Source organism: Spea bombifrons, chromosome 13 (assembly GCF_027358695.1).
Source record: "Spea bombifrons isolate aSpeBom1 chromosome 13, aSpeBom1.2.pri, whole genome shotgun sequence".
Taxonomy (NCBI): domain Eukaryota; kingdom Metazoa; phylum Chordata; class Amphibia; order Anura; family Pelobatidae; genus Spea; species Spea bombifrons.
This window is the reverse complement of record NC_071099.1, coordinates 10,483,627-10,503,970: the sequence shown is the minus strand read 5'-3', so window position 1 is coordinate 10,503,970 and position 20,344 is coordinate 10,483,627. Positions and strand designations below refer to the sequence as shown.

At 44.1% G+C, this 20,344-nt stretch overlaps 1 protein-coding gene across 1 annotated transcript; it reads right to left on the bottom strand.

Annotated features, from left to right (window-relative positions):
* Window positions 1–17,818: 17,818 nt before the first annotated feature.
* Window positions 17,819–18,732, bottom strand: BHLHE23 (basic helix-loop-helix family member e23). The gene has a single exon (XM_053453832.1). It carries the CDS (start codon window positions 18,675–18,677, stop codon window positions 18,000–18,002), a length of 678 nt encoding a protein of 225 aa, XP_053309807.1. The 5' UTR covers window positions 18,678–18,732; the 3' UTR covers window positions 17,819–17,999.
* Window positions 18,733–20,344: the final 1,612 nt, after the last annotated feature.

Here is a 20,344-nt window from a genome sequence, read left to right as displayed (position 1 = left end):
TTCAAGGGTTCAGCACCGGCAGCGGGTACCGTGCGCGTCCGCCATCCGTAACACACACACACACATGTAACACATACAAGGAAATCCCTGGATCACTGTATGTTTCAGAAACTGTCCTTCTATCCGTCCTGATGCGTGCAGGCAATCGTTATATCTTTTCATTGCATCCAGAGAGATACAAAACAGGTTACTATTACAGGAGTGAGAGCTCCCCAAAGCTCACAGGTCTCTTCTTTATGTGTACAGAGCTCCCCAAACCTTACAGGTCCCTTTTTTCATATGTACCAAGCTCCCAAAGCCTGCTGCGTCTCTTCTTAACATGTTCATTTCGCCCCCGACCCCACAGGTCCCTTCCTCCTGTATATTGGGCTTCGGAAATATGGTATTATGTGGCTTGGCGTATGGAGAGCACAGGGCTCGGGATCTTCATCTATCTGCAGATGGCAGCTTTGGAAACCATACAACAGGCAGCTGATTCAAGTAATAAACAAACTCCTGCCCGTCGCCATCATCCTTCCAAACATGTCCCCCTCATTTGGGCTCCAGGGCTCTAAAGTATCCCCGTCCTTTTAACCCTTCCCTCTTGTTATGAGCCATTACATTGTTGTTTAACAATCAGGGACATGTCTCTGCGGCCAGTGTTGGTGTCCCAGTGGGGTAATATTTGCCCCGTCCCTACCCCATACCCGTTACTGTATTTATATTATTATTGTTAATGCCGTGGTGTGTCCTGTTTGATGTCCGTGTCTCCGAAATATCTATATAAATATTGATTTATTGAAAAAAAACCCAATAATTTAAATTAAGGGACTCGTGAAATGTATCCAATGTGTTTCTGAAGACTGAACCACGTTAGTAATGTCTCCTTTTCGTTATTCTGCCCTCGCAAAGTGCTTTCGAGGAGTTTTGCAAAGTACAGAAAGGACAACACTGATTAAACGGCATCCACCTCCTCCAAATCCCACTAAGAGCATCGGCCATATGGCCTGGCTCCGGCATGCCGTATGGAGGTGTTTGTGGCATGAGGACAAGCTATTGTGAGCCAATGGCGCTGTCCCAGAGGCCTTTGCTCTATGCCAAGTGGACAGATGGTGCGGGGCCATTCACTCTGACGACCTCTTCCTGACACGTGGATGCTGTCGGGATGGATGGTCATCGCCTCTTCTTAATGTTCTGCTCGGATCTGCGCAGCACAGAGCATGGTCCGGCAGGCAGTAACTGTAGACCATGGTGTTAAAAGATGAACCTTACAAAACAAGGTGATCTAGAATCTCTCTAGAGTCACACAAAAGCTAAATAAGCTATTTTTACTGAAAAAAACACTTTGTATCTAGATGTTAAGGTAACATTGGATTCAGAGGTTAAAGTATCATTGGATCCAGAGGTTAAAGTAACATTGGCTCCAGAGGTAAAGGTAACATTGGATCCAGAGGTAAAGGTAACATTGTATTCGGAGGTTAAAGTAGCATTGGATCCAGAGGTAAAGGTAACATTGGATCTAGAAGTTAAGGTAACATTGGATCTAGAAGTTAAGGTAACATTGGATCTAGAGGTTAAGTTAACATTGGTTCTAGAGGTAAAGGTAACATTGGATCTAGAAGTTAAGGTAACATTGGATCCAGAGGTAAAGGTAACATTGGATCTAGAAGTTAAGGTAACATTGGATCCAGAGGTAAAGGTAACATTGGATCTAGAAGTTAAGGTAACATTGGACCTAGAGGTTAAGGTAACATTGGATCTAGAAGTTGAGGTAACATTGGATCTAGAAGTTAAGGTAACATTGGATCCAGAGGTAAAGGTAACATTGGATCTAGAAGTTAAGGTAACATTGGACCTAGAGGTTAAGGTAACATTGGATCCAGAGGTTAAGGTAACATTGGATCTAGAGTTTAGAAAGGTTCAAAAATTAAATTAAATTTAAAGCCACCAATATTCTGGTAAAGAAATTGTCACTTTTCACCCTTTGACCTTCTAGAAACAGAACTACACTATATTTCCTACTTGGTTAAAGAGGCCATTGTCTTCTGCCTGTACAATTCCAGCTGTCCACGTCAGCCCCTCAAGGGTACCAATTAACCCAAAAATTACTGATAAAATCCTGTTCTCCCCAAATATGAGTGTATAACAAAGCTGAGCTTGAAATTCTTTTTAGATGGCCCGTTACAAATAGCTGACAAAGAGCTACAAAAATCCAGTAGAGGTTTGTCCAGATTAAATGACACAAATCCTAACCCTTTATGCAGAAATAAAATCTTGTGCCATAAAATCCACTGGAAATAACAGGTCTGGACGTTGAAACGTCTTGGAGGAAGAGCTTGCAATCCATGCTCTGCCTCACCTGTCAAAGTTTGTGAAACAAATGCGTTCCGACACATACTCGGTTCTCCTTGAAATTAAGATGATTTACAAAAGGCCGCGTCCTGCCACCGGTTTGATTTGCGCGTTTGACGATGACGGTGTCGTTATTATGTTTAATTGAAGAGAACCGAGTACTCTGAGCATGAATATTCAATGTGACTCCGTTTGGTGGCATTCCAGAGATCCTGATGTGCTGTGATTTCATTCTGATTCACAGCGAGGAGGCCTGTCAGACCCCAGAATGACAGCGGGAAAGCTATTAATTGAAATAGCTTCATTAATTAGTAATTAACAGCGGGGTAATGACTATGTCACACGTCGTATTTCAATGAATGTCCTTCATGTGTTATAGGGTCTTTAATTAAAAAAAAATATGCATTTTAATTATTAGCCAAGATTGGCCCGTGGCTTTTTCAAAGACAATGCTCGTGGAAGCTAGAAGGTCGCACCAACAGATTTAAGGGATGCTGTTAGCACCTTGGGTTTGGATACTGAAGAAAAGAGTCCATTTGAGCTTTACATTTCCATAAATTCAACATTTTCCCCTCTATAATTTCCAAACAAACTGTAATTACGATACAGGTTGACACTAGGAACTCTGCACAAAGGCTACAATGTTGGCTTCCTCTTCTTTTGTCTTCCTCTTCTCCGTCTTGTGTCCTACATGCCCCATATAGTGAAAGCGATGCCCGTGGATCAGGTGAAGATGGGACCAGGGCCGTCCCGACAATGGAGCCGAGTGGGGCAACCCCTCCAGGCGGCACTTTTGAAGGGGCGGCACTTTTTTTAAAGCCGAGAAGAGAGAGAGGGCGCAGAGTGGTTTTATCTTACCAAGTTGTCAGTACCCGCTCGGCGCCCCTCCCTCTCTCCTCTGCGAGCCCTCTAGCTCGGTCTCGGTGCCGGCTTGTAATGTTGAGCGCCGGAAGCTGACGTCATTTCCGGCGCTCAGCATTACAAGCCGGCACCCAGACCGAGCAGGGAGACTCACCGCAGGACTGCTGAAAGGTAAGTACGGGGGGGGTAGATAATGGGGGGGGCGGCAGGGAGAGGAAGGGTAGATAATGGGGGGCGGCAGGGAGAGGAAAGGTAGATAATGGGGGGGGCATTTTAAACTTCGCCCAGGCGTCATTTTGTCTTGGGCCGGCTCTGGATGGGACATAGAATCAGAAGCCTCCTCTTCTGATCAAATGACACCCCAATGTCCACGTATGGCAGGCGATCCATGTTCACCATAAAATTCCATGGATCGGGGAAGGAGGGGATGAAATTTGTTAAACGACACAAATTATTTTTGATCATGAAAGGACATGATACTTTTCTCTTTTACTGTTAACGCTTTCTATATATTGTACTTTTTGGGGGCACTAATGCAGCTTTTAGGTGTCACCACCCGAGCTTGTTGCAAGGTTACGTATTTCAACCCTCTCTCTGACAAATTGATCCGTCTTACAATTATTCCACTGAGATCTAAAGACACAGAATGACAAATACCCAGGTGAGATTTCTCTTTATTTTGATCAAAACACATTAACATTTTAAAGGGACGTGTCTGCCATTGTTCTGCCCCCACAGGGGTCCCTGGAAGTGGGGGCTTCGGAGGAGCAGCATCCAGAGGAACTGATCCATCAGATAGAAGGACAGAAGAGTCACGAGAAGTGTTCTATGTCCGCGGTAAGACACGCCGCACTGTCTGTTAAGGTTAACGGGATACTGAAGCCTTGTTACAAGAACCCAAGGAATTCATTCTGCCTTCTTCATCCACCATGTTGTCAAAAATTAACTTTTTCTGCTTTAAGTCATTCTGTGATGCTTCTAATATTCTGGTAAATGACTAACCTTTGTTCAATTTATAACTAATCTTATTACCAAGAAAGTTTAAGTGTCACCGCTTGTTGTAACGCTTGAAAGCACGAAACGGAAACAAAGTATCCTCCACGCGGACCTCGGACTTCTGCCATGTTCTTTAGAAAAACATCTATTATCCATTAAATATTTTGCCCCAAGATGGATCTTCATCAAGTTCCGCATCTGCCGGAGAAGTCGCGCTAAATCCTTTTTTGCTCTTTTTCCGCGTAGTCGGCTGGTCCTTAAATCCCTCCAATGTTTATCCCACCAGGAGGGCAACAATATATTCCGCTACTTCCTATCTCCAGATTTGCCACCTGCTGGATCCTCTGTCTAGTAGAGCTCCTCTTATTCATTCTTTAATTTATAGGTTTACGTTATTCTTACAATATTTTACACGCTCTCATCCACACATCGCCCGATATGCACATTAGTGGACAGAATATTTACACCATGCAAATTAATAATTTTTAGGCCAAACCATAGACATGTTCTGTGAAGAAGAAGGAAGCTCCATAACAACCTTCTTTAAAATATACTGTATATATATATATATATATATATATACACCCCACTATCCACAAGTTTGGGGTCACTGCGCGGTTTTCATGGGAAACAAGGACATTTCTGGCTGTAACATAATTTGCAAAAGGGTTTTCTAACCATCAATTAGCCTTTTAAACTTGGATCGTTGAACACAACGTGCCATTGGAACACAGGAGTGATGGGAGTGATAAAGGGCCATTGGAACACAGGAGTGATGGGAGTGATAAAGGGCCATTGGAACACAGAAGGGATGGGAGTGATAAAGGGCCATTGGAACACAGGAATGATGAGAGTGATAAAGGGCCATTGGAACGCAGGAGTGATGGGAGTGATAAAGGGCCATTGGAACACAGTAGTGATGGGAGTGATAAAGGGCAATTGGAACACAGGAGTGATGGGAGTGATAAAGTGATTTTCTTTCTTTTTTATCATCTTTTTATTCCTAAACAATTTTCACGATTAAGTAAAATGCAGTCTCAATTTCCCCAAAAATCGTAAACTTGTGATTTACAAATATTATTGCAAAATTATTGCCTTTAATAAGAAACATCCAATTTAATGGGAAACCAGTAATATAGCGCTTAAAGTTCTCTTTATATTTTTTATACGTTTCTTATGTATTCTGAAGACAAGGACCCCAAAATGTTTATTTTCTTTAATTTGAAAGGCTATTGGCCACTATATATATATATATATATATATATATATATATATATATATATATATATATATATATATATCACCTTAAAGGGCAAACTAGTGATTTTATTTGCAGGGAATGTGATTTAACCCATATATTGCTGGAAGATGTTGGGCTGCATTTCTTAATAGAAAACAAAGCACTTAAAAACTAGATAAAAGCCCGGCAGGGTGGCGGAGGCGGTGTGTGTGGTGGGGGGGTTCTGCCGTGATCTCGAAAGTTGGTTTTAAGATGACATTCAGTTTTTATGAACTTTTTAACAAAGCAAAACACTTAAAAAGAGCGAGAAGGGGGAGGGAGCCAACTACAGAGGGAAGACTTTGTTGTGTGATGGGGAGCGCGATGACAGGTGCTTTGGCACACGTGTATAACAGATGCTCCCAGCGCTTTCCCTAATAGCTCCTAAATAATACGCGTTTAGCATTTTTCTTTTGTACGGCGTTCTGTCAATAGCCAATTTGCTTTTCAGAAGCCGTAAAGTTGCCCTGTCAATCAGGATTCCGCCTCGGGCGTTTGGAGCTGATTAGAAGCTCCTCGGAGAGAGCGACCCAAATTAGGTTTAAATAAAAAATAACTTGGATCTCGTCGCCCTGCGTCTGAAGTTACAGGGAATATTATCGTTCTTACTGGGAGACTGACTTTAACTCTATGAGTGCCTGAGGGCGTTATTGAACCCACTGGCACAATTAGGGTTAAGTTGAATATACCTCTCTTCTCTGCCTCTCCAAACTTTGCTTCCCCAATGCCCCCCTGCTGCCTTCTGTCCTCTTTCTCTCTTTTTCCTCCCTTCTCTCTCTCTCTCTTTCCTGTTCATTCTTCTCTCTTCTATCCTTTCTCATGTTCTCCATTCTCTCTTTCGTATCCTTCTTTCTTCCCTTCTCTCCCTCTCTCTCTCCTGTTCATTCTTCTCTCTTCTATGCTTTCTCATGTTCTCCATTCTCTCTTACGTATCCTTTTCTCTTCCCTTCTCTCCCTCTTTCTCTCTCCCCCTCTTCTCTGTTTCTTCAATTTTTCTCCCTTCTCTTTCTTGTCTCCCTTCTTTTTCTCTCTCTCGCCTCTCTTTTGTTACCCCATCTCTCTCTCTCTTCAATCCTTTCTCGTGTTCTCCATTCTTTCTTTTTTATCCCTTCTCTCTTCCCTTCTCTCGCTCTTTCTCACTCCTCTTCTCTGTTTCTTAATTATTTCCCTCTTTCCCCCTTCTCTCTCTTGTCTCTCCTCTCTTTTTCTCCCCTCCTCCTTTCTCTCTCTCTCTCTCTCTCTCTCTCTCTCTCTCTCTCTCTCTCTCTCTCTTCTTTTCTCCCTTCTCTCTTTCTCTCTCTCTCTCTTTCTCTCTTCTATTCTTGTGTTCTCCATTCTCTCTTTTTTATCTCTTTTCTCTTTCCTCTTTTCTCCCTCATTCCCCTCCTCTTCTCTATTTCTTCATTCTCTCCCTCTTTCTCGTTTTGAGGTGTAACGTTGGACAGCTCTGTTCTCTGAACCTGTTCTCATTAAACACGAGTGGTCTTGGAGGGGAGGGCAGTGATTGACAGCTCTGACTCCCAAGCATTTAAAACTTTAAAAGCCCCAAAGACAGGATTTCTATGAACGTAGCGGTCTGATAATGACCCGTCGCGGTTAGAAAGTGATTGGCCGGTTCCGAGGACTCGTCAGGCAGCGGATCAGATATCGTCTGTTCTGTATTCAGTGAATCCTCTCTCTCCTCGAGATTGTTCCTTGTCAGAAATTTGGCCCGGGGACGTTTATCAAACACCAAACCCTCAGCGTTTCTGTAACTCGCCGAGAGCGCGTCCTCTGAACATGAACTTAAAAAGAAATGTGCCATGATTGGGGCCCCGACTTCACGTTTTGGGTTTTAAATCTTTAATCAGGAGTTTTGGATCATTTTCAATCACTGCGGCCTTTAAAACAAAACAAAATAACTGAAGAACGCGCTAAAAATTCAACAACTTCTCCCAAACAGAGAATTTTTAAGCAGCAAACAAAACAATGAAAAGAAAAACAAAATTCGTTAAACTTAGTTTTTGAAAGATTCAAACATGAGCAAAACTTTCAATAAACCGGGGGGGGGGGGGGATCATCCACGCTGGCTCCATGCCGGCCCCAGGGGAGCTTCTCTGACAGGAAGTGCTGAACCGTCCCTGTATAATGTATACATTATGGGGGAAGACTTCAGGGGGACATTTCACTGATTTAACTATACATTATACAGGGGCCGGTCACTGATTTATCTATACATTATACAGGGGCCGGCTCACTGATTTAACTATACATTATACAGGGGCCAACTCGCTGATTTATCTATACATTATACAGGGGGCCGGTCACTGATTTATCTATACATTATACAGGGGGAATCTCACTGATTTATCCATACATTATACAGGGGCCAACTCGCTGATTTATCTATACATTATACAGGGGGCATCTCACTGATTTATCTATACATTATACAGTGGGGCGGCTCACTGATTTAACTATACATTATACAGGGCCGGCTCACTGATTCAACTATACATTATACAGGGCCAGCTGATTGATTTAACTGTACTTTATACAGGGGCCAGCTCTCTGATTTATCTATACATTATACAGGGGCCGGCTCGCTGATTCATCTACACATTATACAGGGGCCGGGTCACTGATTTATCTATAGATTATACAGGGGCCGGTCACTGATTTATCTATACATTATACGGGGGCCGGTCACAGATTTATCTATAAATTATACAGGGGCCAGGTCTCTGATTTATCTATACATTATACAGGGGCCGGCTCGCTGATTTATCTATACATTATACAGGGGCAGCTGACTGATTTAACTTCATAATGCGTAGTTAATACATGGCGAGGAAATGTTTGGTTCTCCTGCAAACTCCCCAGTTAGCGAATAAGCCCCGTCGATGTGGATGTGGACAGCCCTCCTATGCCAGAAAAATAATAATAAATAATAATGGTAACCTTTAGACGTGGATGGCTGAGAGTAGTTGGTGTTTAACGTGGATAAAACAAAAATGCCAGAAATGTACCTCTTTACACTTGCCCCTCCCCCTGAGCTGCCCCTGCTCCCCTGGCTTTGTATCTGAGGCTGGGGGGTATTTGGTGACCCCCAGCTGTCCACCCCGACTGTGCGCTCAAGGCATCGCACTGATAAAAAGCCCAGCGCCTGGGTGAGAGCGGATTTAAAGGATGGCCCGAGGCGCAGGTTCCTTATTAAATACATCCCGCGCACTTCTGTATGGAGATTTGCATACGTTGAGCTTTTAAAGGGATCCTCCATCTGTTCCCCTAAAACAAAGCACAAGATTAACCCTTCCCGTGCTGCGCTTGGAGAATACAATGAAAAGTGCAACAGAAAGCCAGCGGGCGATTTAATGTGTTCTATACACATTGTACAGCGCTACGGAATTTGGTGGCGCTATATAAAACAATTAATAATACCCAGGAAATAACTCCTTATAGTACGTATAGCGGCTACGTCTGCGCAGCGACCCCCTATATAATATATAATAATATATAATATTAAACCGAGCGCCGAGGGATCTATTCATCAAATAGATTATTGTTTCCTTAATTATTCTGAACATTTAACAAAGAAATCTTTTAAAAATAAAATCCTAAAGCAGTCGATACTTTGTAAAAACCTCGCATTCCATAAGATGGTATTATTACCGCTGATGGGAGTGAAATGGTTAAACTCTCTTGGTAATAATATTAGTTTCAAACGAGGAGGGCATAGAATGTAAAACTAAATTTACCAAAAAAGGCAAAACTCGGCTACGTTTGTTGCAATTTATACGATTCTAATGGTCAGTCTCGTACGACGCTACATCATATGTTGGTGCTTTTCATGGTATAAAAAAGCATGGTATGAAGCCCCCAAAAAAATCTGCCCCCCTGGGGCTGCGATCAGTCGGGGGTTTCACGTCCACGACCTCTGACCTCCCCCACCCCGCGGTCCGTTTCTTCTCTATTTTAATATGTTTAATGGAAAAAGCCGCGGCGGATTTACAGCAATATTCATAATGAGAGCAGATGCCGTCCGCCATCTGGATCGCGGAATTAATATTTGGAATTCACCTCGCGGCCGCGCCCTCGTCCACGTGCTTACGATCGAAATCCACGGAGTGATTTGGAATAAGGTTGTTTTTTCAGGGGGGTATAGGGGGAGAGGGGGGAGGGGGGCTGCTATTAAATCTCAACTTAATGAAAATTGTAAAGATTTATCCAGGGTCATTATATTATAAAAATTAATCACAGTCTATGCTTAATGCCCCTCACCCGCCTCCCTGCCAGCAGACCCGGGGATTGCCATTAAGAGGGTAAAGATTGTAAATGACCCGTAAAAAATGCCCCGGAGATGATCTGCCCTATAAACGCACCGATATATTTATTATAAATCACAATCACGTCACATGCAGCACTTTACCTCATGGACTTTAAAATGAGGGGCACTTTTGTTTTAGGGGGTGGGGTTACAGGTGTGGTTGGGGTGGGACTATTCATGTAACTGGGCAGGGCATTTAGAAGTAGAATAATGGAGTTTATTTACCCCGTTTAATTTATAAAGCCGTTCCCTGCTGTTTCTATGCACATTATCGGGGCTTTTAGGGCTGTAGAACCCTGCGATTCCCTCATACCCAGCAAACATGCTGACCTCCTAGAAAAGAGGGGCATAAGGGGAGGAGAGAGGGGCATCGGGGGGTAAGAGTAGCGTCAGGGGAGGAGAGAGGGACATCAGGGGGGGAGAGGGTTATCGGGGGAGGGGCATCAGGGGAAGAAAGAGGGGCATCAGGGGGCATTAGTGAGGAAGGGGGTATCAGAGCATCAGGGGAAGAGAAAAAAGTACCGGTGAGGACAGAGGGGGAGAGGGATTCGGGGAATGCACTCTTTTGAACAGACCTCACCTATTATTTGGAAGTGAACCCAGAGCCGGCCTTAAGTGTTCTGGCGCCCTGTGCGGACTACTCCTCTGGCGCCCCGCATCCCAAAAAAATAAAAAGGAAAAAAATCTCCCCCTCTGCCCCTTCTCACTATCAACCACCTCTGCCCCTCCTCACTGCCTTCCCCCCTCTGCCCCTTCTCACTATCTACCCCCTCTGCCCCTTCTCATTATCCTTACTTACCTGCCGTGGGAGCGGGAGGTGTCCGTCTTCCCGCTCTGCCGCGGAGCTCAGCATGAAACGTCGGCACCGCAACGGAGTCACGGAAAGGGGGCGGGTGCCGAGCGGTTGCTGAAAACTTCACAAGCGACCGCTCGGCGCCCCTGCCCAGGACTTAAATTAAAACACCGTTTTGTTTTTTGTTTTAACTTTATTTAACATCCTCTGTGTTAAATGAAGTAAAAAAAAAACTTTATTTAACATGGAGGATGTTAAATAAAGTAAAAAAAAAAAAAACCAAACAAAAAAACCCCAATGTTTTAATTTAAGTCCCCTGTTGCCATGGCGCCCTGTGCGGTCGCACACCCCTAAGGCCGGCCCTGAATGAACCGACCCTCATTAAAATGAGACACAGACAGACGAGACCCCGAGACTCCTGACATCTCCTGGCGTCGAAGATACAAGAATCAGATCGTTCCGCTGTAACCGGGGCGTCTCCGGCGGGTGATTCTTCTGCACGACGCATTTTATGATGAAAGCCTGCCGTACCCCCCCCATAAGCGTGTGACACATTTTTCTACGGGGCTCAGGAAGAGATGAGGTCATAACTTTTATCACTTTAATGTTATAAACACCTATTTTGGGTCCCTTAGCTGACATTTAGTTACACTGTTGGCGCCACATGGGACCCCCGAAGTCTTTTCCGCTTAAGGTCCCCCAGAATATCCGGAAATGACGATACGATCGCCAACATTCCGGCCCCTCGTCTCCGCGGAATCCTCACTGTTACTAATGAAGCCGCTTTTAACGAACTTAATGTCCTTGAAATACCTTCATCATTCACCCGCCATCCGTCACCGGAGCTGCCCAACAAAATATTAATTAAGCGGCAGATTTGGCTGCGCGGGGAGCCGGGGGAGGGGGGGGACTTGTCACCCCTAATGAACGAGCGCTCAGGACCCCCGCGCCAACGAGACGGCTTTTTATACCCGTCTTATTAAGCAGAAAATTAGACCTAAATCACCCTACAACATCCTCATTAAGAGCCAGCGATCCTCGGCCGCTCTCGTGTTCCAACATCTTTAATTAGCAAAAAGCTCATCAGATCCAACACGATGGGGGCAGGAGAAACCTTACTGGGGAGGAAGAAATTCAGCAGCAAAACATAAAGGATTCTGATGGACCTGGCAACATCAATGAGTAATGAGTATGACCTTCAGAAACACTGCCACGGATCAGCGCAGAACTCATGGAAACTCATGGGGCCCCATCCGGCCCCCGTCTAGTCGCCCGTTTCTCCTGCTGTAAAGACTCGAACCTTAATCAGTCGTTGGTCTCGTCTTAGATTCAGGAGCCAGATGTCTATTCCATGCATGTTTAATACCCTCACTGTATTACCCTCTACCACTTCTGCTGGGTAGAGGTTACTGAACAGAAGGCAAAGAGACAACTTTTCTTTGCCAAGTAATATTTCAGGACTTCTTGAAGGTCTTGGACCTTGGGCATGACTGAGATCTTAGAAAGGACGTATTCCCAAAGAGGAAGTTGTGCCCCACCCCGTGTGTCAACACTTTATAAAAACACAAATAATAGTCATATTATTGGGGGTTAAAATCATAATTTAAAGGATGCATTTTTTAACCATTCAGGGGCTGGAATTCTGAGCTCAATTTGGGCTGAAAATCATGAATTCAGTGATTTCTGTTGATTGCTGAAAACTAAGAATTTGGCGACGGAATTTGTTTGAATTGAGATGAATTTTCGGGGAGGAATTCCTCCGGCAGACAGTGGGTTTTCTCGCGGCTCTGAGGATGCGCTCTTTGTTCTGTCGCAGCTGGGATGTCTCGCTGACTTTGCCGCGTCTCGATGACTCGGGGCCGCTCGCTGTATCATGCGCGAACTCGCTGTCTGAGAGGAGCCGGCTGGCCGCAGGGCAGGGGCCGCAAGGTGCCTTATAATAAAATCCACGGCACGGGGCGAGCGCCGGGACGCGTTACGGCCGGGAGATTAAGGAGGACAGACACGCAGTCTAGCGATATCCCTTCGGGTCGAATGAAACAGGTTGACGGGGACTCGTGAGACCTGCAGGAACACACAGTAACAGCAGCGAGATGGACGGCAGATTTAAACCCGGGGAGGAAAAACGATTGGGTTGCAGAAACCAACATGGTTAGAAAAATAGTTGAACAAAAAGGATTATCTGCATAACGAAGTATTAGGGCCGGGAAATTTATGGATCGTAATGATTAGGGAGGTCGTTCCCAGCAGGAGCTCGAACCGGAGTCTGTCGGGACCCGGCTTGGAGCAACAAACTACTATTCGGCACGGATGATAGGAATTGGAGTCGTCACATTGCTAATGTAGGCTTTTTTGGGTAAATAACAAAGCCTTCCATCCCCAAAATAAAGGCCGGTGTGGGTCTACCCCACGGAAAAAGCAGATGAGATGTTTGGTGCGGCTTGGGGGGAGAAGAAGTGGGGATGAGAGAAAGAGAGAGACAGGCGAGAAAAGAGACAGAGAGACAGAATAGAAACATTAGAACCCCAATCTGAAAGCAGAGGCTGATATGGAATAGATTGAATTTTTACTTTATTGTAAGGGTGGTGGATAAATGGAGCAGCCTCCCAGCCGAAGTGGTAGAGGGTAATACAGCGAGGGTATTAAACATGGATAGGCATATGGCTCCTGAATCTAAGACGAGACCAACGACTGATTAAGGTTTGAGTCGTTGCAGACTAGACGGGCCGACAGCGGCCGATCTGCAGGCAGGTTCTGGGTTTCTAAGGTATTAAGGATGATTAGAGGAGAAGCCGCGGAATACAATGGATTATTTGTAGGGTATTAACACGTAGCATGGAAAGGGTCTTATATCAGGTAGAAAAACGCCTCTTATCTGCCCCCGAGTTCTTTGGGGGGCACGTTCCATAAGTCAGCGAAAAGCCCCTCGTGTCGTTCAGTTTAAATCCCCCGGTGAATGTTGGGTGGCGGATCCAAAGTGTCTTCTAATCCTCGGGGCGATTCCGCGGGTGCAAATCCTCTCAATCATTCCATAAACTCCCAGCAATATCTGTAATTACTGAGCCGCCGCTCGCCGACCTCTCAGCCGCAGCCGATTGGCTCTTCCGTCCCGAAAACTTTCCCAAAGCGCGGTATTAGCAGCCGGCGAGACGCTTCAATCATATAATTCCCGTCCTGGGGGGGGGAATTCACAGACCGGAGAGCGCCTGGCTCAGCGCCGGTTGTTCAATTGAACTTCCTAACCGGGGCTTTGCAATATTTACACTTTTGGCATTACCAGAATTCCATTTTAGTTGGGGTTTTGTTACATTTTTACCCTTTGGGTTTTTTTTTTTTTTTACTAAAAATATAATATATCTGATATTTATTAAAAAAATGAAACCTTTGGCCTCTAAAAGGGAGTCTGAACTGACTTTCACCATCTCCATATTCACAATAACCACAATTCTGCCAAAAAATGATACAATATTAGGAAAAAGCGAGAAATCGACCCCAAAACTGAACCTCCCTTTTTGGTTTTTATTATTTTCACTCCTGCATTTTTATGTTACTTTTACATGAAGAAAAAAAAACATTTTGATTAAAAAAAAAAAAAAAGAGGAAGCGGATGATAACAATTAGGTCTGGATTCCCGGGAATATTTTTTCTTTTAAAATTAATTAATTGATAAAAATACCCCCAATCCCCATAATAATTGGAGGAAAGGAAGGCTTAACTTTCACTACTTTACAGTAACTATTATTTGTTGAAAAAAACCCGAAAATCCAGAGATTTTGTTACAATCTTATATTTCTGATACATTCAGAAGTTACGTTCAACAATGATAAATATGATTTCCTTAAATAAATAAAAAATACTAATAATAAATAATTTCTAGTCTGTAAATCTGTTATTCTTCCAAATAATGATTTTATTAAGAAAACAAAAGTTGTAATTTGGAGAATCCAAAGACTGAGATCAGAATCAGCGAATTATATTATTTGTGTCCAACTGTCAGATTTTGTATGTTATTTGTGGTTTTTAGGATTTTCAGTCGTTTATGAATTCCTTTTTGCTCAGTGTGAGACTTTTAAGCGGGAGGTACGGGGGGAAAAAATTACTGGCCGCTTTTTATTTAGATTTTGGGGAAAAAACCCAAAAGATCTTTCAATCTTTTTGGAAATCACTTAAGATCCGACCAAGTACAAAACTTTTTGGGCTTTTTAGTTATTCGATAGAGGTTCCGATCTCAAGGTAAGAAATATAAAAAATTCCGGGCAGGTCGGCCCCATTCGGCCCCTCTAGTCTGCCCGCTTTCCCCTGCTATAAAAACATTTGCCAGGACTTGTGTTACAAGTCCTAATCCTAACTATAAAAGTTTAATAAAAGAAGCCCCGACTACGAGGCTCAGATATTATTACTCCGACTCTCCGCTCATCTCTGAGAATTTGCCCCATCCCCCCCCCCCCGAGCCTCAGAAATCTGCCCCGCTCACCCTAGGATTTCTCTTACAGGAAAATAAAATCATTTCCTCCAAAATCTAGAAATATATATACTTTTTTAAATATTATATTTCTGATAGCGAGATCTGATCTTTTAAAATCTTGTTTGATTTGAATTGCTATTTTTTTTGTTGCAAAAAACCCAAAATAAAACATATTTTAAGCAACTCCAACACGAACATCATCCTCATTTCCATTATAAAAAAAAATCTATAGGTTTATTCTAAAATCAGAAAAAAATATATTTTTAAAGAAATTTAAAACCAACGCTATATTTTAATATTTGTTTTTAGTCAAAATCTGGATTTTGACGACTTGCGCTGATGACACAACATTCTTTTTTTATCATTGAATTTTTTTTTTCCCCTTCCACCGCTTCCAAGCCCCCGAAGCTGAAAATTTCAAATCCAATCACATTTTGCACAAAAGCCAAAGAATTATGTGGCAGACGGAGGGGGCAATAAAACCTCCGACATTTTTAATCCGGAGACTCTATCCTTTCTTAACATTTATTCCGCTTTTTAATATTATCGGGGAGATTCTAACGCCTGATAATAAGGTCTGACGGGTAATTAACGCAGAATTATTAATGAGTGTATATTAACGCATTATTTTATTAATGGATCATTTGTATCATGTCTCTAATTAACACTTTCTGTTATTAAAATTCACTTGGCTGCATTAACCAAAGTCACCCAATTTGTAAAAGATATTATCTGATGTTTATTGGCGCAGAAATTCCATTTTTTGGTGCGTTTATTTTGGAGATAGGAGAAGCAGAGAGATTTTATTTTTTCAAAAAGCTACAATTCTGGGAAACCCGATATCTTCAGATATTCACATTAATTGACCTTAAATATTCGGAGGTATTTCCAATATATATATATTTTTTGCTGACCGGGTTGAGATTATGAATCTTTTGGTTTTCTGGCGGATAGCGGGGTTTGTGTCGGACGAAGCTCTGGTAGCCAGAAGGGTTAATCCGGCCCGGGAAACGCTTGGTTCTCTTGGCAACGTCTCAATAAACGGTTAAATACTAAAGACAAGTCCTGTTTTGGGACAAATTCCTTCTCGTTCCAATTAGCGCGGGAGAGCAGACAGCTCGGCAAATCTATTTAATCACCTTAACTGGTCCCATCGACCGCCTGAGATTGATACGCGGAGACATGCGCCGCCCCGGGCCCCTCTACAACCAGCACCACGGACGCCCAGTAACGAACACGTCTCGTAACGCGACTCAAACACATCCTCGAGGGGCTCAACCGCCGGTGCCGGATTTAAGGGGGTCCACCTTACGTGACGCTTTGGTTCTTTGCTGCCAATTCTTGGCTCTCTCCACCCTGTAGACGGCCGCCCATTGGCACGGGTGAGAACGTGGGTCCTTCGAGGCGTTGGATTGCAAGCCCACTCATTAGGAAATTAGATTGTAAGCTCTTTGGGGCCAATTTTCTTTCGATCTCTGGATTTATTTCTAATGCGATTCGGCCGTCAAGATATTAAAATTAAAAGTCAAAATAGAATTCCAAATTTTAGCGATTGAACCTGTTTCCATACGAAACGCAGGAGCGGCTTTTACCAAACATATATGTAACGTTCTACATGGAATATGCGGTCATGCACACCAAAAGTATTAATTTAACATGAAATATGCTTTTCTTTTTTAGTAGACTGCAAGCTCTTCTGTCAAATCACTTAGTTCATAACGTCTACACCACTTTCCTTATTTCCCCCCATTCTGCAGTAATGTACAGGAGCGTCATAAAGAATTAAAATTAAATTATCAACTTTGGCAAAGGGTCTTAATAAAGCACCATATCTGAAATATTACATCAAAATATTAAAAATGAATTCCTATTAGAGTGTAAGCTCTTTGGGGCAGGGACTCCCAGTAACACTTTATTCTAACCTTCCCGAGACACAGATATGGGTAGTTTACATTAATAAATCCGTGTTATTGTATCCCCTAGTATACCATTAGATTGTCAGCTCCTCTGTTACAATCACCATTAACACCTATAGCTACGTTTTCCACCGTCTAGTAACTGCATACACGGCATTGGTAGATTTAAACCGGTTGATACATATTCATAGCGTCAAAGTCTGCAAAAATTCACAAAATATTAAATTTTTAGTAAAGAAATGTGGATGATAAAAGAACCGTGGGTGAGTGTAAGCTCTTTGAGCCAAGACTCTGCTGACCATCTGTTATGGCGTCTAAACCTTTGGAATGATAATAAATATAATTTTATGTCATAACAAAACACAACGTCATATAAAATATATAATTCATGCACATTTTTTTTACTGAACTTAATGTTTTTGAATAATATGTTTAATAATAATAATGGTGATACGATAATCTTTACTCTCACACACACGCATGCACGCTAACATGTTACACGCTTTCATATGAATAGACACACCGATTCTATTGTAAAATAAAAATAAATTGAACATTATCCAACTTAAAAGAGTTTTCATCTTTATTTTGCATTCAGGGCCCCATGTGTAATAAATAACCGAACGCGCCGGACTCCCCCAGGTTTTTCCTCGGGTATTCGCCATTACGAAGGAGGAAAACTCCGCAGAGAGATGTATAAAAGTTCTGAGAAGGAAATCGAGGAGTTCAAACATCATCCCAATAAAAAAAAAAACACAAAAAAGCAATTATTCAGTAAGAAGACACCGTACCGGGGAAACCGATATCTGAGGCAGAGAAGAGATTGTCCTGAGAAGAAGATGCCTGGAACTTGTCCTGGAGGAGATGCCGGGGACCTTACTCCTGAAGAAGAGGACATCTTGAGCTGGTTGAGAAAAATATTTTAGCTGATTATGGTCCGGACAAAAAGTAAGATTGGACCTTGTGCTGGAGAAGACGATGGAGACGATGATGGAGGTTGAGTGTCCAGGTTCACAAGTCCTCCAATTTCAGTGGGCATCTGAGAAGGTCCATCATGGTTTGTCTGTACAATGCTTGCAGAGGCCGGATGTGCCAGCAGGGAAGGCAGAACATTTATCCGAAGAGCCGGGGACAGTGGCCCCAGGATAGGGGTAGACAGGGGACTGTCCAAAGGGTGCCAGGGTGCTGGTCAGAGAGCTGCTAAGGTTCTGCCCTTGGTTTAAATATGCCACCAGCCTTCTCATCTCCTCCAGCGCCTGGGCTTGCATGAGGATGTAGTTCTTGGCTAGGAGCAGGGTGGCTATTTTGGAAAGTTTTCTGACTGATGGGCTGTGGGCATAGGGAATGACGGACCTGAGGCCATCCAGGGCATCGTTTAGGTCATGCATCCTCCTCCTCTCCCGGGCATTGATGCTCAGTCTCAGGGAGCGCTGCTCCTTGGGCTTTTTTCCATTCAGTTTCAGGTCGTTATCGTATGACGAGCTGGTCTTGGTTGGGTCGAAGCTGTCCTCATCATCCCCGCTGTGCTCGTCGCTGCTGTCTGCCGACTTGTTCCTGGAGCTGGGGTTAAAGTCCATGGTTGGCGGCCCCGGGAAGCCCCTGGCACTTTCCGCACCACGGAGAGCTCCGTAGAGGCTCTGCGAGTAGCTGGGGCTCAGGGACAGGTAGGCATTGCTGGACTTCAGCTCAGACATGGCTGGGAAGTGACCAGCTCCCTCCCCGAAACTCATTGACACATCAGACGGGTGTCTCGGTTCCTCTGTGCCGAAGGTTGTGCAGCCAAGGGGCAAAAATCCAGGCTTCTGCCCAGTGCCAGGAAGGGCTTTCTCTGGTTCCACTCTTTAATCTGCCCCTTCCTCACCGTGCTTCTTTGCCAGCCTCACTGGTCTGCCCCTGTTTTCCTCACTGTCTCACACGACTAGTCTCACTTACCCTCCTATTTTGCCCCTACCTCCCTCACACTGCAAGCCTCACCTACCCACATCTACCAGCCTCCCTGTTCTGCCCCTGCCTCCCACACTCTCACCCTGCTAGTCTGAATTACCCACCTCTGCCAGCCTCTCTGTTCTGCCCCAGCATGCCTCCCTCTCCCTTTCACCATGCCACCTATTCTGCCCCTGTCAGTCTCATTTACCCACCTCTGCCAGCCTTCCTGTTCTGCCACTAGATCTGGTCTTGCCGGTGTCGCTTAGTATCTTCCAGTCTCGTTCTTCCTGCTCTGCCTGTACTTTCCTCTTACTGCCCCCGCCAGCCTGTTACTTGCTGCCCCTGCCAGTCTGTTACCTGCTGCCCTATCCCTGTTCTGCCAGCCTCCCTGCACTAAGTCCTGGCTGTGGGAGGCAGTTAAGCCTCTGCCAGCCCAGGGGCTGCTTATATGTCATTGAGCTGCCTTCTGGGACTCCCCAAACCCAGCCAATCAGACTGCTTCTGGTTAACCCTTTCCCAGCTGCTTCTGGTCCTCTATGCTATTATTTCCCCCAGTGTTATATCCTCACCCAGGTCTTTTTACTCCATGTGGCTGCAGCTGGTAAGTTGTGACCCTGAGAATATTCTGTGTGTCAGTGGTATAAGGGAGGGGGTATAAAGCACTGACATTACCCCAGAGGTCACAGCTGGGTGTTTGTAGCTGTTATTAACAATAAACTATTTTTTCTGACACTCTCTGTAAGGACATGCAAGGTCTCTCAGCCATAGCTCCGCACTGCCATCTACAGGCTGAGAGCTGCAGTGCAGGGCTTTGTCATGTTATATTATTTATACAGCGCCATCATAATCCGGACCGCAGTACAACCTCATACAGAATATAGTTATTAAACCAGTACTTCCCTAGTTTATAATCATTACATCCGCGCCGTCTCAGAAGGTGTCTGGCTGAAAGGATGATGGTATATTTACATTGGTGTCCACAGTTGCCCCTCCTGACTGCTGAGCTCTGGAATACATTTAGAGGGGGGAGAGGGAGAGGGTATACGGGGCAAATTCTGAATACGGGAGTGGGAAGAGGTAATGACGGCAGAATGGGAAAGGACGGTTAGGTGGTATTTGGATAGGGCAGTAGATATACATAGTGGGATATGACATCATATCCCGGCCGTTCTGTGTTTCTGCCTGCTGTCTCAGAAGAGACCAACGACTGATTAAGGTTTGAGTCTTTACAGCAGGAGAAACGGACGACTAGAAGGAGGCCGGATGGGGCTGGTAACTGCTGCGTGTTACCAAACACTTCCTCACACATACGTACACACGCCAAGATATTAACACACAGTGACATACTTACACACACTAGCACACAGTGACATACTTACACAAATATACTAACACATACACACACTAACATACACACAATAACACACTAACATACTTACACACATACAGCCACATACTTACTGACACACAT